The sequence below is a fragment of the Herpailurus yagouaroundi genome, unplaced genomic scaffold (assembly GCF_014898765.1).
Source record: "Herpailurus yagouaroundi ecotype Mexico unplaced genomic scaffold, PumYag 77, whole genome shotgun sequence".
Classification (NCBI taxonomy): domain Eukaryota; kingdom Metazoa; phylum Chordata; class Mammalia; order Carnivora; family Felidae; genus Herpailurus; species Herpailurus yagouaroundi.
The window spans coordinates 27,603,744-27,620,298 of NW_024412388.1; the positions used below are offsets into that span (position 1 = coordinate 27,603,744).

General features: G+C 43.1%; 1 protein-coding gene across 4 annotated transcripts in view; it reads left to right on the forward strand.

Annotated features, from left to right (window-relative positions):
* Window positions 1-13,386: 13,386 nt before the first annotated feature.
* The window catches only part of LOC121026257 (protein argonaute-1), a 37,278-nt gene continuing 34,109 nt past the window's right edge, over window positions 13,387-16,555 (forward strand). For 2 of the 4 annotated variants that reach the window (XM_040469136.1, XM_040469130.1), the window contains exon 1: window positions 13,388-13,605. In XM_040469136.1, coding sequence (XP_040325070.1) covers window positions 13,581-13,605 — 25 coding nt within the window. In that variant the 5' untranslated portion in view covers window positions 13,388-13,580. Of the gene's footprint in view, window positions 13,606-16,555 lie in introns of all 4 variants that reach the window. The other 2 variants (XM_040469123.1, XM_040469143.1) reach the window with 2 other exon arrangements.

Sequence of the window (16,555 nt, forward strand, 5' to 3'; positions counted from 1 at the left end):
CTTTGGCTATTGTCAATAGCTTAGCTATAAACATTGGGGTGCATGTGCTAGGGCATGTGTTCTTAAACCACTATTGTATACTGCCTCATATTTAAGAGTGAGACTTGGGTTCTGGTTATTGATGGTGGATTACACAACCACATTAACCTGTTTCCTCAATTACCCCCACAAAAACAATAATAAGTGGATATTTTAAAAAAGGTACAAACTCATAAGGGCATAGAATAGAGGAGAGGAGTAAACAGGAACAAATTTTTGGAAGTTAGAAATCCTGTGCATCAGTGGTAGCTGACTTTGCACATCCTAGAAAGCTATATCCTAAAGTGATGTGGGAGAAAACCAAAAGGCAAACCAGTTTAACCTGCAGACCACCTTCTTTCTGTCTCCCAGCCTCTTTCTCACACAGACACAGACACCCACAGGTTAGGAATCGGAGGAACCAAAAACCTGTTGGCCTGGAGATAAAGGTGGGGCTTAAAAAGGGAAGATCGGTTGAAAGAATGGTAAAAATCTGCCCAGATCTTTTTCCACTTTACAGCAGTCAGCTGACTGCTCATCTGGGCTATATCTAACCTCAAAGAAGTCTGAAGGTTTATTCTCTGGGGAGGATAAAACACAATCTTAGTCTGGAAGATATTAAGTATAATTGAGGTAAGAAGTATCGCACTGAATATAGGCAGTGAGTGAATGTATACACATTAAGCTGAGCCACTGCTCGAGCCACTGCTCTAAACGTTTTATGTGTAGTAAACAATTTAATTCTCCCAACATCTGTATAGAGGTGGGTGTTGTTTTTCCTAGATTTACAGATTCACTGAGGCACAGTGAAATTAAATTAGTTGTCTAAGATCACACAGATAATTACAAAAGAATATTCATAATGTATGTATGGTATAAAGAAAAATGCTATAGTGAACACCTATTACCATTTAGTTTATCACAAAAAAGAAAAAGGGAGACCTTTTTTTTTGCCTTGTACTATTTTATTTTGTTCTTTTTTTTTTAATGTTTATTTATTTTTGAGAGAGAGAGAGGAGAGAGAGTACAAGCAAGGGAAGGGCAGAGAGAGAGAGAGAGAGAGAGAGAGAGAGAGAGAGAGAGAGAATGAGAATCTGAATCTGAAGCAGGCTCCAGGCTCCAACCTGTCAGCTCGGAGCCTGATGCAAGGCTCAGACCCACAAACTGAGATCATGACCTGAGCTGAAGATGGACACTTAATCAACTGAGCCACACAAGTGCCCCCCTCTTTTATTTTGTTGTTAACTTTAACTTTTGAAATGTGTTCCTTCAAAATCCAGTCCTATTTTTTCCTCTCTTGGATGTAACTACTACCTTGAAATTTGGGTCTACCATTCCCTTGCTTTTCTATGTTGTTTAATACATATAATTTTGTTCTTTTATTAATGTTTTTTTATATTTATTTATTTTGAGAGAGAGTGAGAGCAGGGGTGAGGGCAGAGAGAGAGAGAGGGAGAGAGAGAATCCCCAGCAGGCTCTGTGTTATCAACACAGAGCCTGAGTTGGGGCTCGATCTTATGAACTGTGAGATCATGACCTGAGGCAAAATCAAGAGTCAGGTGCTTAACTGACTGAGCCACCCAGGCACCCCACATATAAAACTGTTTTGCATATCTAAAACATATTTTTAAATTTTATTTATTTATTTTGAAAGAGACAGGCAGGATGGGGGAGAGAGAATCTCAAGCACTGATAGTGCAGAGCCTGATGTGGGGCTTGAACCTATGAACCATGAGATCATGACCTGAGCTGAAATCAAGAGTTGAATGCTTAACTGACTGAACCACCCAGGCATCCCTGAATATTTTTTTTAGGTTTATTTATTTATTTTGAGAGAAAGAGAGAGTGCATGAGAGGGGCAGATAGAGAGGGAGAGAGAGAGAGAATCCCAAGCAAGCCCCAAACCCGTAGCGTGGAGCCTGTGTGGAGCCGAACATGGGGCTCAAACTCATGAACTGTGAGATCATGACCTGAACCGAAATCAAGAGTTGGATGTTTAACTGACTGAGCTACCCAGGCATTCCTACTTTTGCATATTTTAAATTTTTACGTAGACTCATACTCTGTGCATTCTCTTGCAGCTTGTTTTGTCACTCAATATTATGTTTCTGAGATTATATATATCTGACTTTATTTATTCTACTATGGTTGGAGTTAGTGTTTTCAGTATTCTGCTGTTATAAACAGTGCTACTAAGAACATTCTTATGCATATCTCCTCTTGGCAAAAGCAGAAGTTTCTCTGGACCAAAATTGCTGGGTTGTAGGGTATGCATATTTTCAGTTTTACGAAATAGTGTGTTGGTTGTACCAATATATACTCACCAAGAGGATCTAAGAGTTCTCATTATTCTACCTCCTTATGTTTTACCCAATTTAGTGGGTAAAATTGATGTCTCACCCTGATTTTACTTTGTATTTTTCTCTTTAAAAATAATGAGGCTTAACTTTTTGTATGGTTTTTCATTCTGCATGTTTCCTCTTCTGTGATATGGCTGTTCATGAGTTTTGCCTTTAAAAATATATATAAATTGGGGCGCCTGGATAGTTCTGTGCTGATAGCAGGGAGCCTGCTTGGGATTCTCTTTTTTTCTCTGCCCCTCCCCCGCTTGTGTACATGCACATACATTCTCTCTCAAAATAAACATCAAAAAAATTAAATAAAATTACAAAAAAAATATATAGGGACACCTCAGTTAAACATCTGACTTTGGCTCAGATCCCACATTGGGTGAGCTTGAGACCAGCTTTGGGTAAAAAAAAAAAAAAAAAACCAACATAAGCCCTGCTTTGGGTGAGCCCTGTTTCTCTCTCTCTCCCTCTGCCCCTCGCTCACTTGTGCTCTCTCTCTCTCTCTCAAAAAAAGAAAAAAATATATAATTGTTTTTCATACTGATTTGTAGGAGTTAATATATATTAGCTACTCACAATTTGGTGGTTATATATATTGTCAATATTTGTTTTTGCCATGTCTTCACTTTCTTTATAATCTTTTGATTAAAGTTTTTAAATTTAATTTAGTTGAATTCATAGTCTTTTAAAAAATGGTTAGTATGTTTAAAAAAAATTTTTTTTAACATTTATTTATTATTGAGAGACAGAGACAGAGCATGAGCATGGGAGGGGCAGAGAGAGGGGGAGAGACTGAATCCAAAGCAGATCCAGGCTCTGAGCTGTCAGTACAGAGCCCAAAGTGGGACTCGAACTCACAAACCCTAAGATCATGCCCTGAGCCGAGATCAAGATCGTATCGTTTACCGACTGAGCCCCCCAGGCACCCCAGTTAGTATGTTTTTAGTTATTATTTTGTGCTTAAGAAATTCTTTCTCGGGGCGCCTGGGTGGCGCAGTCGGTTAAGCGTCCGACTTCAGCCAGGTCACGATCTCGCGGTCCGTGAGTTCGAGCCCCGTGTCAGGCTCTGGGCTGATGGCTCAGAGCCTGGAGCCTGTTTCCGTCTGTGTCTCCCTCTCTCTCTGCCCCTCCCCCGTTCATGCTCTGTCTCTCTCTGTCCCAAAAATAAATAAATGTTAAAAAAAAAAAAAAGAAATTCTTTCTCAAGTTCTTATATTTTTTCCTACATATTTTTCAAAACTTGCTGTTCACAGGAGTTGATTTTTGTGCATAGAGTGACATAAGTCTCCAATTTTTAATTTTTCCATATAGATAATCAGTTGTCTAAGTTCCATTATTGACAAATTTGTCCTTTGGTGGTCTGAAATTCCACCTCAGTATTGTGTCCATATGTTCATGAGTCTGTTTCCAGAGTAGAGTTATCTAACCCTAAGCCAATTTAACCCTAAGCAACTACCTCACTGTCTTTAGTTACTGTAGTTGTGTAATAAAACTTGATATCTGATAGGACAGATTCCTCCACCTTATTATTTTTCATCATAAGTGTTTTTCTGTTCTTTGGGACTCTATTCATCTATACACATTTCACAATAAGCTTTTCAAGTTCTAAAACACAGAGTTACACAGACTTGATGGAACTTTTATTATGATTGCTTTGAATCTGTAGATGAATTTGAGAATAAAATAATGAGGTTTTCTAGGAGCAGAGTTTTTTTCCTCCATTTTTTAGTCTTTTATTTTATTATTTAAAAACAGTTATTTTAAATGTTTATTTTTGAGAGAGACAGAGTGTGAGTGGGGGAGGGGCAGAGAGAGAGGAAGACAGAATCTGAAGTGGGCTCCAGGCTCTGAGCTGTCAGCACAGAGCCCAGCGTGGGGCTCGAACCCATGAACTATGAGATCATGACCTGAGCTGAAGTCGGATGCTTAACCAACTGAACCACCCAGGTGCCCCTTAGGTGTTTTAAAATGTTTGTTCTAAAAAAAAATAACAAACCGTGTTTTGTTTTGTTTTTTAACTTTTTCAATGTTTATTTATTTTTGAGAGAGAGAGAGAGAGAGAGAGAGACAGAGGATGAGCAGGGGAGGGGCAGAGAGAAAGGGAGACACAGAAATTCCAGGCAGGCTCCAGGCCCTAAGCTGCCAGCACAGAGCCTGACGTAGGGCTCAAACCCACGAACCAGGAGATCATGACCTGAGCTGAGGTCAGAGACTTAACCCACTGAGCCATCCGGGTCCCCCCAGAAACCCTGTTTTTCAATAAAATTTTTGTAATTTCTTTTATACAGGTCTTGTATAGCTTTTGTCAGATTTATTCCTTGGTACCTTCCCCGCCCCCCTTGGTACCTTCTTATTTCTTTTTTTTAAATCTTTTTAAAAACATTTTTTAAAATGCTTATTTATTTTTGAGAGAGAGAGACAGTCCATGAGCAGGGGAGGGGAATTAAAAGTGGAATTAAAAGTCAAAGAGTAGAAACATCATTATGACTGTTGATAAATACTGCCAGTTTGCTTTCCAATATATCGTTTCCAATATATCATATAAAATGCCAGTGTACCAGTTCCATCACCATATCTGATGCAATGTGGCTCATTTTCTGTTTTCATTTACTTTCCTCTTCATTTTCTATCTTATTTACTATTTTTTAAAAGGATAAGGGAAAGTAAAACCATGAGAAAAGAAAAAAATAAGGACCTGTGCCAGGAACAGAGCAGAGAATCATAGGAATTATCATATGTTCAGCACCTATAAGTACTAAGTTCTTTGGTGTTGGCCATTTATTAATTAATTTAATTCTCCCACAACTCTGAGGTATTTACAGATGAGGAAATGACAGTTGATAATGGTACTATGGCTTGCTTAAGGTCACACATCCTCATGTAGTAGAGCTGAGATTTGACCCAAGTTTGTCTAATTCCTAGTGTTTCAGTATGTAACTGGGTGGAATTAAAAGTCAAAGAGTAGAAACATCATTATGACTGTTGATAAATACTGCCAGTTTGCTTTCCAATATATCGTTTCCAGTATATCGTATAAAATGCCAGTGTACCAGTTCCATCACCATATCTTGATCATTAAGTAATAAGACTTTTTTTTTAGTTTATTTTTGAGAGAGAGAGGGAGAGAGTGTGTGTGCATGGGGGAGGGGCAGAGAGAGAGGGAGAGAGAGAGAGAGAATCCCAAGCAGGCTCCACACTATCAGCGCAGAGCCTGATGTGGGTCTCAAACTCAGGAACCATGAGATCATGACCTGAGCCGAAGTTGGACACTTAACCGACTGAGCCACCCAGGTGCCCCATAAGATTTTTAAAATTCATGGGTATATAATTATTATTCTGTGTCGACTTTCTTTTAAATATTTTTTAATGTTTATTTTTGAGAGAGAGACAGTGTGTGAGCAGGGGAGGGACAGAGAGAAGGGAAATACAGAATCTGAGGCAGGCTTCAGGCTCCAAGCTGTCACAGAGCTTGACGTGGGGCTTGAATCCATGAACTGTGAGAGCATGGCCTGAGCCGAAGTTGGATGCTTAATCAACTGAGCTACCCATGCTCCCCTGTGTTGACTTTCTAATGAATGAATGTTAATTATATAGTTGTATTTGTGGAGGCTGTCTTTTTCCTTGGTGCATTGATACACTGACACTATGTTTATTGTAAATATTTTTCCATTGAGCTTCTTTATGGATTAATGAAGGTGAAGGAAGGAAGATAGTAGGAATTAATTCTGCACATGTCCTTTCCACTAATCAACAGCCTGGTAACATCCACCCAGATAGATTCTGGGTTGAAAGTCGAATTATTAGTTTACATTTTCTAAGCGGTAATGACAGGACACCACAGGTTGACTGCCATCTTTGGGATTCATATGTTATGGTATATCTACATCTATTTTTATATCAGAGACGATGCCTTTCCTGGTCATACCTGACTTCGATATGTTATAATTCTTTCTAGACTTGGATGTTCCTAAGATTCTCCAACCCACTCAGGGTTAGCCTGTCCAAAGGGATCTCCTGTTATGCTAGGGCAAGTTTAGAGTTTGGGGACCTCCATCTGGGTTAGTTCACTTCCATCCTGAGTGGAACTGAACTATGAATCTAAGTGGAACTACGCTGTGACTCTGCCTTGGGTGTCAGAACCAGGGACAGCTCCTTTTGTCCCTCCCCCAGCCACCCTTCCTTTGGCTTCTGCCTGGGAGAGAGTGGGCAGATTTGGGCATGGTGTACTTCTCTAGGCTCTTCTTACTGTTCTTGTTTCCATCTTTATGCTGGAATATTAGTAGTGATAGTTCCTGGAATATGGCTATTTCTCACCTTTATTCTCTACTAATGATGCTTAGTATGCCTTCCTCTCATCCTTCCTTTGCCTGGCTAATTCCTGCTTACCCTCCCAGGCCTGTTTAAGTAGTATCTCTTCTAGGAAACGTACCCAGATTACCCCAGACTGGGTTAGATATATATCTTCTTAGTTCCCATGGTGCTCATGTTGCCTCTGTCATTACACCCGGAATTGCATTGAAATGACCGTTAGTGTTGTCCAGTATAATAGCCACTAGCCACATGTATTAAACACTTAGAAGTGTGACTGGTCTGAATTGTGATGTGCTACAAATGTAAAATATACCCAAATTTCAAAGACTGCTATAAAAAAAAAGAATGTAAATATTAATGATTTTTTATATCGATGACATGTTGAAATAATATTTGGGGTTAAATAAAATATATTATTACAATAAATTTGACCTGTTTCCTTTTTATTTTTTATAACATGGCTACTAGAAAATCTAAAATTATGTATGCATCTTGCATGATATTTGTATTGGATAGCACTGATCTATATATTTATCTCTTCTTAGGGGTAGGAACTGGCCGGAATCCATCCTTATCTCTGTATTTCTGGAGCACAATACATGGGGTTGGGTGGGTATACCTGATGCTAGTCCTCAGAACTTGGTACTGGAGTAGCAAGGGTCCAACAGACATTATTACATTATTTGCTTTTTCCATCCAGGAGTTTGACCTCTCTCTACTCAGGCTTTTTTTATACGTCCTTTATTGATTCTTACAGATTTTCTCATAGTCCACAAATATTTCTTATTAAGTTTATTTCTAAGTATTTTGAATTGGATATTTTATTATTATATTTTCTTATTAGTTATTACTTGCACCAGCAGTGAATGCTACAGAGTTTTGCTTATTTTCCTGAATCTTTCCACTTACTTAGTCTTACTAGTTTTAGTAAGACTGTATATTTTCTTGTTACATAATTGCATCAACTACAATAAAGATATTTTCTTATATACTTAAGTTTATATTTCTCTTTCTACCACTCCTGCCGCTCTCTCTCTTTCCTGGCTAGAATATCTAAACCAGCATTAAAATAGTGTTAGTGGTGTAGACTGACCTTATTTGTTCCTGTTTTAAAGGGAAAGTATCTACTGCTTTTTCACTAGCTAAAAATATTATCTTATCAAGGATGAGTGATTTTAATTATTTTATTTTAACGGGTATTAAAATTTATAAAATACTTTTATCTATTACTATTATCATGTTTATTTTTTATTAATGTACATACATGATATATTAAGGTATTTCTTTATTTTTTAATTTTTTTTTAATTTTTTTAATGAGTTTTTTTTTTAACGTTTATTTATTTTTGAGACAGAGAGAGACAGAGCATGAACGGGGGAGGGTCAGAGAGGGAGGAAGACACAGAATCTGAAACAGGCTCCAGGCTCTGAGCTATCAGCACAGAGCCTGATGCGGGGCTTGAACTCACCAACCGCGAGATCATGACCTGAGCCGAAGTTGGACGCTCAACCAACTGAGCCACCCAGGCTCCCCGGTATTTCTTTATTTTTGAACTATCCCTGAATTACCCTTATGTTTGTGATATGCTTTTATTTTAATAATGTTATATAGTGTTGTGATTAAGAGTGATGACCCTGAAGCCATCCAACTGAGTTCAAGTTCTGCCTCTGCTAGTTGCAAATTGTATGATATTGGGCAAATTACTTATCTGTGTCTCCATTTTTAGTAATAGTACCTGCCTTTGCTGGTTATTTACCTATTGCTTCTCAGCCCAAACCCACCTACCTGTTCCATGATGCACCAGGATTTTTGTGAAGATTACGTGAGTTAACATATGGGAAGTATTGGAATAGTACCTGGCACTTAATATTAAGTAAACACTTAAGGTTAGCTATTGTTGGGGTGCCTGGCTGGTTCATTTGGTAGAGCATGCGACCCTTGATCTCAAGGTTGTGAGTTTGAGCACCACCTTTGGCATGGAGTTTACTTTAAAAAAAGTTATTCTTGGGGCGCCTGGGTGGCGCAGTCGGTTAAGCGTCCGACTTCAGCCAGGTTGCGATCTCACGGTCTGTGAGTTCGAGCCCCGCGTCGGGCTCTGGGCTGATGGCTCGGAGCCTGGAGCCTGTTTCCGATTCTGTGTCTCCCTCTCTCTCTGCCCCTTCCCTGTTCATGCTCTGTCTCTCTCTGTCCCAAAAATAAATAAACGTTGAAAAAAAATTAAAAAAAAAAGTTATTCTTATTATCATAATTTTAATTAATCTCATAGAATTCTACATGCTAGTATTTGACTTGCAATTTTTGCATCCATATTCTTGAGATCTCTTTTTATAATATCATCTGATAAGAGATGAAGATCTATACCTGCAATTGTGAACTAGGAAAATTCTTCTTTCTCCCATGTCCTAGATCCATTCATATAACATGGAACAGAATTATTTCTTTCAGGAATGGTTGGAAGTATTAAACAGTGAACTTTCTGGGCCAGATTTCTTTTGTCATTTTTGATAACTTTCTCAGTGTCCTCTGTAATTGTTGCTCAGTTCTTGCTTTTGAGTCCTTGTTTTGCATTTTTTTTTTAATTTTTTTTCAACGTTTTACTTATTTTTGGGACAGAGAGAGACAGAGCATGAACGGGGGAGGGGCAGAGAGAGAGGGAGACATAGAATCGGAAACAGGCTCCAGGCTCTGAGCCATCAGCCCAGAGCCCGACGCGGGGCTCGAACTCACGGACCGCGAGATCGTGACCTGGCTGAAGTCGGACGCTTAACCGACTGCGCCACCCAGGCGCCCCTGTTTTGCATTTTTTAAAGAAAAAATATGTATGTAATTTTAAATTTTACTCAGGGTTTCAAATTCAGTAGTCTATAGTTGTGTAAAAAGTTCCCTTTTATTTATTAAATCTCTGTGATAAGCTTTAAAATTTGGGAGTGATAGATTTGTTCACTGCTTTGATTGTGATGATGGTTTCATAGGTTGACACATAAGTTAGAATTGATTAAATTGTACACTATATATATATGCATGCAATTTAGTGTATGCCAATTATACCTTAATTTAAAGATTAATTTTTTGGGGTGCTTGGGTGGCTCAGTTGGTTGGGTGTCCTGATTTTTGATTTCCGCTCAGGTCATGATCTCGCGGTTCCTGGGATTGAGCCCTATGTTGGGCCCCACGCTGACAGCACAGAGCTTGCTTGGGATTTTCTCTCTCCCTCTCTCTCTGCCCCTCCCCTGTGTGCACACACTTTCTTTCTCTTTCTTTCTCTCTCAAAATAAATAAACTTTAAAAAAACGATAATTTTTAAAAAGTCTACCAATTTCCTAAGTCTTTTCAAGGTACCAGTTGACATTTACTAATTCTATTGTTCATAATTTCTGATTTTTAAAATTATGTCCTGAAATATATGAGAAATATATTTTATTTATTGCTATTTTTTATTTTAGAGAGAGTGCATGAGGTGGGGAGAGGGGCATAAAGAGAGAAACTTAAGAAGGCTCCATGCTCAGCATGACACCTGACTCAGGGCTCCTTCTCATGACCCTGGGATCATGACCTGAGCAGAAATCAGGAGTCTGATGCTCAACCGATTGAGCCACCCAGGCACTTCTATATTTTACTATAGATAAAAAGAGATGGTGCATGCAAGAGCTGTTGGTGATTCATTTCAGATAGTAGGGTATATGATTTGTTTCCTGTCTATTTTAATACCTTGATCTTATTGTTCCCAGGCTGTATTTAAAATTTTTTTTCAACGTTTATTTATTTTTGGGACAGAGAGAGACAGAGCATGAACGGGGGAAGGGCAGAGAGAGAGGGAGACACAGAATCGGAAACAGGCTCCAGGCTCTGAGCCATCAGCCCAGAGCCTGACACGGGGCTCGAACTCACGGACCGCGAGATCGTGACCTGGCTGAAGTCGGACGCTTAACCGCTTAACCGACTGCGCCACCCAGGCGCCCCCCCAGGCTGTATTTTAAATACAAAAAGAGCAAACTATAGATGGAGATGCAGTTTTTTGTTTTTTGTTCTTTTTTCCCCAGGTCATTCTTGTTGTTTTGTGGCCAGGAAAGTTAGGCCATAGAGAAAGGTATATAATAAGTGGAAAGACCTGGGCTCTGGCCCACACAACAGAGGCCCTTGAATGTGAGTTAGTGGTACACAGAGATGCAAGGATTGAACTGCAAATAGCCAAGGACCTAATAACTCTCCAGGAAAGTATATTAGGAATTACTGGAAGAATTTTACATAAAAATACCAAAATGCTGTGAGGATTTCCTTTATACTCTACTACTTTGCCTACCCTAGAGTGAAACCCGTGATGATGGAGACAGTCTGCAGAAAGGCCAGGGCCAGGCTTGACTCCACTAGCCACTTTGGAGACGGGTCAGAATAGTAACCAATGGCTTTCCATAAAGTTAAGTGTGAGGCTTGGTATTTAGAACAGGAGATTCATACTCTTCTAATGGAATGCTGAGCTTCTAGCTTAGTTGTGCCAAGGCAAAGGTCTTGCTATTTCTGAGGTTGTTTTGAAGCCATCTGTTTCAGAGTCAGATCAACCCATATTTACTGATCATTCTAGGCATAGCTTGCGCGAGGCACTAACAGGGGACAGTGATGCATCTGATTTGGTCCCTGTTCTTCAGGAACTTAGAATATAGTGCAAGAGGCAGACAGTGATTATGATAGTGGCTAATACTTTGTCTGCATCCTTCTAGGTACTAAGTCCTTTATATGTATTAACAGCAGCCCAATGAGGTAGATGCTATTTCACCCCCTAAAATGGGAGAGGAAGAAATTGAAATACAGAGAAATTAAGTAATTTGCCCCCTGTTACACAGCTAGTAAATGGCAGCACCAGGATTAAAGCCAAAACAGTCTGGCTCTAGAGTCTTTGTTCTTTATACTGTAAAGCAATAGTTCTCAGAGTGTGGTTCCTAGATCATCAGCATCAGCTTTATCAGGCAACTTATTAGAAATGCACCCTAAAAAAAAAAAGAAATGCACATTCTTGTGTCTTACCCAAGACCTACTGAATCACAAACTCTGGAGGTGGGGCTCAGCAATCTATGTTTTAACAAGCACTCCAGGTGATTCTGATACTTGTATTTGAGAACCTCTGCTAGAGAGAAGCAAGGCACACTATGTTAAGTGTCAGAAATTAATCTTCCTATGGGTAGAGACTGGGTATGTTCTCTCTCTCAAGCTCCTAGCCTTCTGCACAGTATCTAGTGTAAAGTAGGCATCAAAAAATATATATGGGTGAATATATATGAATATATGGGAAAGTTACCACTTCTCAACTGCAGCCAACTGAATGGGAGGAATTGTCCCAGGCACTGTGAGACTAGCATGGAAGTAGTTGTGTTACTTTTGGCAAGGTATGAACTAGCACCAAGGATCTGCACTAGCACAAGGAGCCTTCAGAATGGCAGAGTCATGTGAGAGCAAGTCAGGAGGTAAACATGTCAGGACTTGGTGAACAGCTGAATGGGGGCAAGAAACAAGGAGGAGAAACTGTCGGTTCTGGGATGAAGGCACCATTTGCAGAGAAAGGAGGCATAGAACAAGCACATTTGTGGGGGAAAGATAAAGAGTTTGATTTTGGACTCCAAATTTGAAGTGCTGGAGATCCAGGTGGAGCTGTCCAGCATACACTTGGAAATATGAGTCTAAGACGTGGCTGGAGATAGAGATTTGGAGAGATAGTTGAGCCATAAGAATGGATGAGACCTTCAAGGGAAAAGTGGAGGGAGAAATGAAAAGAGAGCTGGATTTGAAACCACAGTGAACACTGTTATTCAGTGGGGCAGAAAGGCAACAGGGAGCCCTTGAAGAAGACTGAAAAGGATTTAGGCAATAGGAGACCTCAGAAAATTATGGAGTCTATGTAAGGCTCAAAAAGGAAGGGGAGGCCAGTCTCAGATGCCACGGAGAAATAATAAAAAATTATCTTTTGGATTTTGACACTAAAAGTATTTTAAGTGATGTGGTGAGTGCAGAAGCAGATTGACCGAATTCAGGGGTGAGCTCCGGATGAAAAAGTGGAGGCAGGTTCTTCCAAGGTCTCACAGATTGAACTCTGTAGCCACGCTTAAGTTGAGACTGTGACATCTTCCAGCGTAGGCAGGGTCTCTTTCGCATCTGTGGTCCCAGCGCCCAGCACACGGCCTGGAAGAGAGGGTGGCGTCAGTGAGTTCATTGACTAGGGACGGAGAAAGGCTTCGCGGAGGCAGTCTCTTTGCAGCCGAGGCTCGAAGGATGAGGGTGATTGGGAGGAGAGGTGGGAGGCAGGGCCCCTGGGTGATGGGGTGCTCCGAGTGTGTGAGGGGGACCTGGGAATGAGGTGGGGTTTCTGTGATGTGCGTGTGGTTGTGTGCAAATGGGAGGAGGCTGTGTGTAGATTTGGAGAGACCTATTTGGGTAAAAGAAACAGGGCCAGAGCTGCTGCGGGGTGGGGGGGGGGGGGGGTGTTTCCCCTGCTCCACCCCACTTACGCTGCTGCGCGATTCCGCGGCGCCTCTACCGGAGCCCTCCCGCCAGGCTGCATGGCGATGGGTGACCGCCAGGGGCCGCTGCCTCGGGTCCCCGGTGCTCCCGCCCCTCTCCATTGGCCTTTGTTGCCGTCGGAGCGCCCCGCTTGACTCGTTCCCGTCCGCCCCCTGGGCCTGGCGGTCGCGCCTGCGCACTGGCAGCTGGCCGGGCGCTCGCTGGGGGAGCTGCTGCAGGCTCCGCGGCGGCGGCGGCAACGGAGGCTGCGGGGGCAGCGGCGCGAGCGGCCGGGCTTGGGGGGGGTGCCGAGCCCGGCCCGGAAGCCCGAGCAGCTAGAGTGCTGGGTACCTAGGCCCCTCACTCTGGACTCCACAGTCTCCGGGCCGCCTGACCTCCACACGGGTATATGGGATGGAAGCGGGACCCTCGGGAGCAGGTAAGGGCCCCTGGGAGTGGGAGACGGTGAGTGCCCCCAAGGACCGGGGGAATTCCCGTGTGAAGAGCAGGATTTCCGAGTGAGGGGAGGTTTCCTGAGTGAGGAGAGGGGCTTTTATGGGATGGGGGGCCCAGTTTGAAGGTGGCTGTGTGCAGTTCCGGGGGAAACCTTGTGAAGGAAGCCCTGAGACGCGGGCCGTTTATCAAAGCCGTTTATCCCACTCCTAGAGGTGGGAAGTAATCAGGGAGAAGGGCCTGAATGCACGTAAGGACTCTGGGAGATCCTGGGAGGCCTAGGGAGAGGCCCGGCAGGTGGCAGGGGGCGGGCTCCAGGTGTCCAGGATAGGAGGGGGTCACACAGATGGGCCCAGTGCTGCTGCATGCCGGGGGCGGGGGCTCATCCAGGCTGGGCTGGGCTACTGTCTCTTGGGAGAAGGCGCCAGAGCTGGGCTATGAGCTCCGCCCCAGCCGGGCCTGACGCGGGGGCGAGGGTCAGGGGGCGGTGGGTGGGGATCCAGTCCCGGGATTCCCCCCGTTGAGTCTGGGGAGCTGGAGCGGAGGCGCCTGAGCATGCGCGAAGGTGGCAACTTGAAGGGGCTGCCCGAAGTGGTGGGGGCGTGGCTGCCCGAATCCCCCCACCCCGCCTGATTTGGCTTGGAAAAAGGAGCCCTCTGATGGGATGCATTCTCTAAGGTTAAGCTGGCAGAGTGCAAATGGAAATTATCCCCTTCCCCATCTTTGGGGCTCTTACACTTGATCTTGGAAGCCCTCAGTCACAATTTGCCAAGAACGGGTTGAAGGAAACTGCCAAAGTGCCGCCTTATGTCACTGGGATGAGGAAAGACTAGGACCAAGGCAATGTTTTGGCGGCGAGTCCTCCTTAGAAAAGGTGTTGGTTACTGAGGGACCAAGGCCGGGACCAGGTTTACCTGAAAGGGGTTGTCTGCCTGGTTTCCTCGTTTGTGGTTCAATAGTTTGTAGACATGGGATCTTTTAATCCAAAGATTATGATTTTTCCATTGAAATGTCTCCTTAGGTGATAGCCTAATGTCTTTCTATATTTTGTGGCTTCTGTTCCCCACTGGGTATTTTTTCTTTTTCTTCTCTCTGCTCCCAAGAAACTGTCAAGGCCATGACATTAGACCCAAGGTTGCCAAGCTTGCCCTTTGTTTGGGGGAGGGGGAATCCCAGGTGGTAGCCCTAACTCCCTGGTATTCACAAGCAATCAGGAGGAAAGGAGACGTAAACAGGAGAAATTGGGGTAGGGTTGCCTCAAGAAGACCAGAGTCTCCAGGATAGGCTGTGGGGTAGTGGGACTTGCTGTGTCCTAGGTCTTTTTACCCTTTGATCAGAGGAGCATTCTGGATCTGGGAATCCTTTAGGTCTTGTCTCACTACCTCCTTCCATTTGCTCTAGAGGTGGGTATAGGATTTCTATTTAGGACATGAATTTCATTTCTGGTGGAAGAATCTCATTTATGCCAGATCTTAACTTCCTCAAGGAAATAGCTCCTACCAACGTACCCAAGTTATCAGTTTAGTGATCTGCAAGTACTTTGTGACCACTTTCCCCAAAACAAAAGCAACCTTGTAAAGGCTATGTAGGTAGGTCTTCAGGTAGAGTGCAGTGAGCAACTGACTTCAGAAAACTACTTCCTCCTTCCCTCTGGCTTCTTTCTCCATTCTAGGAACTCTCCTGGTTTTCTAGGCTGGAGACTATTTGCAGCAACCTGTGTACTAGAGTAGGAGGAGGTCACAGAGGTCCAGATGGATTGCTGGGAGCTGGCACTCATATCAAACTGCTCATGATTTCTCCTGATGAATTCCTAATGGACTCTGGGGTGATGAAGAAATGGACTTTTTTGTTTGTTACAAGAGATAAACTTCTAGGGAAGGGACTAGAGCCTGGTATCTGGAGTTGGCTATAGCTTAGTGGGACAGGCTTTGCCTCTTCAAAAGGTGTATTTGGAATTCATTCTGGAAGCTGTGAATGGCAGGAGCCTATAACTGCCTGCTTCCTAGGCCCAGACTTTTCTCTTGGAAGTTGGAGGACACAGTATACAAAACTAAAGGTATTGGTGCTGGCTTCACTGGACTTATGTCCCAGTGTGTTTTCTGTGCTCAGGTGTGTTCCACTCACATATACTGGATTGGAAGCTCCAGGAGGGTAGAGGTAATGTCTGATTTATCTGTGGAAATAGTGAGTGTCTAGGCCCTGAAATGAAGTACACATTTAGTAATTGAATCACATTCCAGTGTGAACATAGATGGTTAAGCACATATATGGATATCTAATAAGTTGCGTATACTCATGTGCGGACAAATTCTTTTTCGGAGAGATTGGCCTCTTAATCTTTGCTTACTGGACGGCTACCCCAGACTTGAGTTTGTGTTTTGAATAGGCAGTCTGGCTCCTTAGGAGGTATGTGGGCCTCAGAACTACAGGGAAGGAATCACTGAGCCAGACCTTTCAGCTCTGTTACTTTTCCTTCTCAGGGCTGGTTGGGATGGGGGAGGAGGAGTGTCCTTTTCATGGCCCCTCCCTCCTTGCTTTTGTCTGCAAGGAAGGGCCCCGCCCCTTTCCCCCAAGGCCCAAGCTTTGTCCTCTGTGCTGGGGCCCTCATCTGCATCACAAAGTGGCCGTCTGTCCCTGTCTGGGTTTGAAGGGAAGTGTCTCCCTTTCTCAGACTAAAAGCTGGGGGCAGGGTGGGGTAAGGGGAGGACTTTGTACAGCTCTAAGGCTTGCAGGGGGATGGGATGGGAGAGAGGTTCTCCCTTTTGCCTTCCCTAGTTTGGGGATGAAAGGGAAGGTGGGGGTTCTCCTGTTTTCCTAAAGCTTCCTTGGAGTGGAGGGTGCCTAAGGCTGAATTTGGTGTGTAGTCCTATTTCTGGGGAAGAGAAGCCTTTGAGGCTAGAGTGTCTGTCCCATCCCCCATTATTTCTACCCAGCCC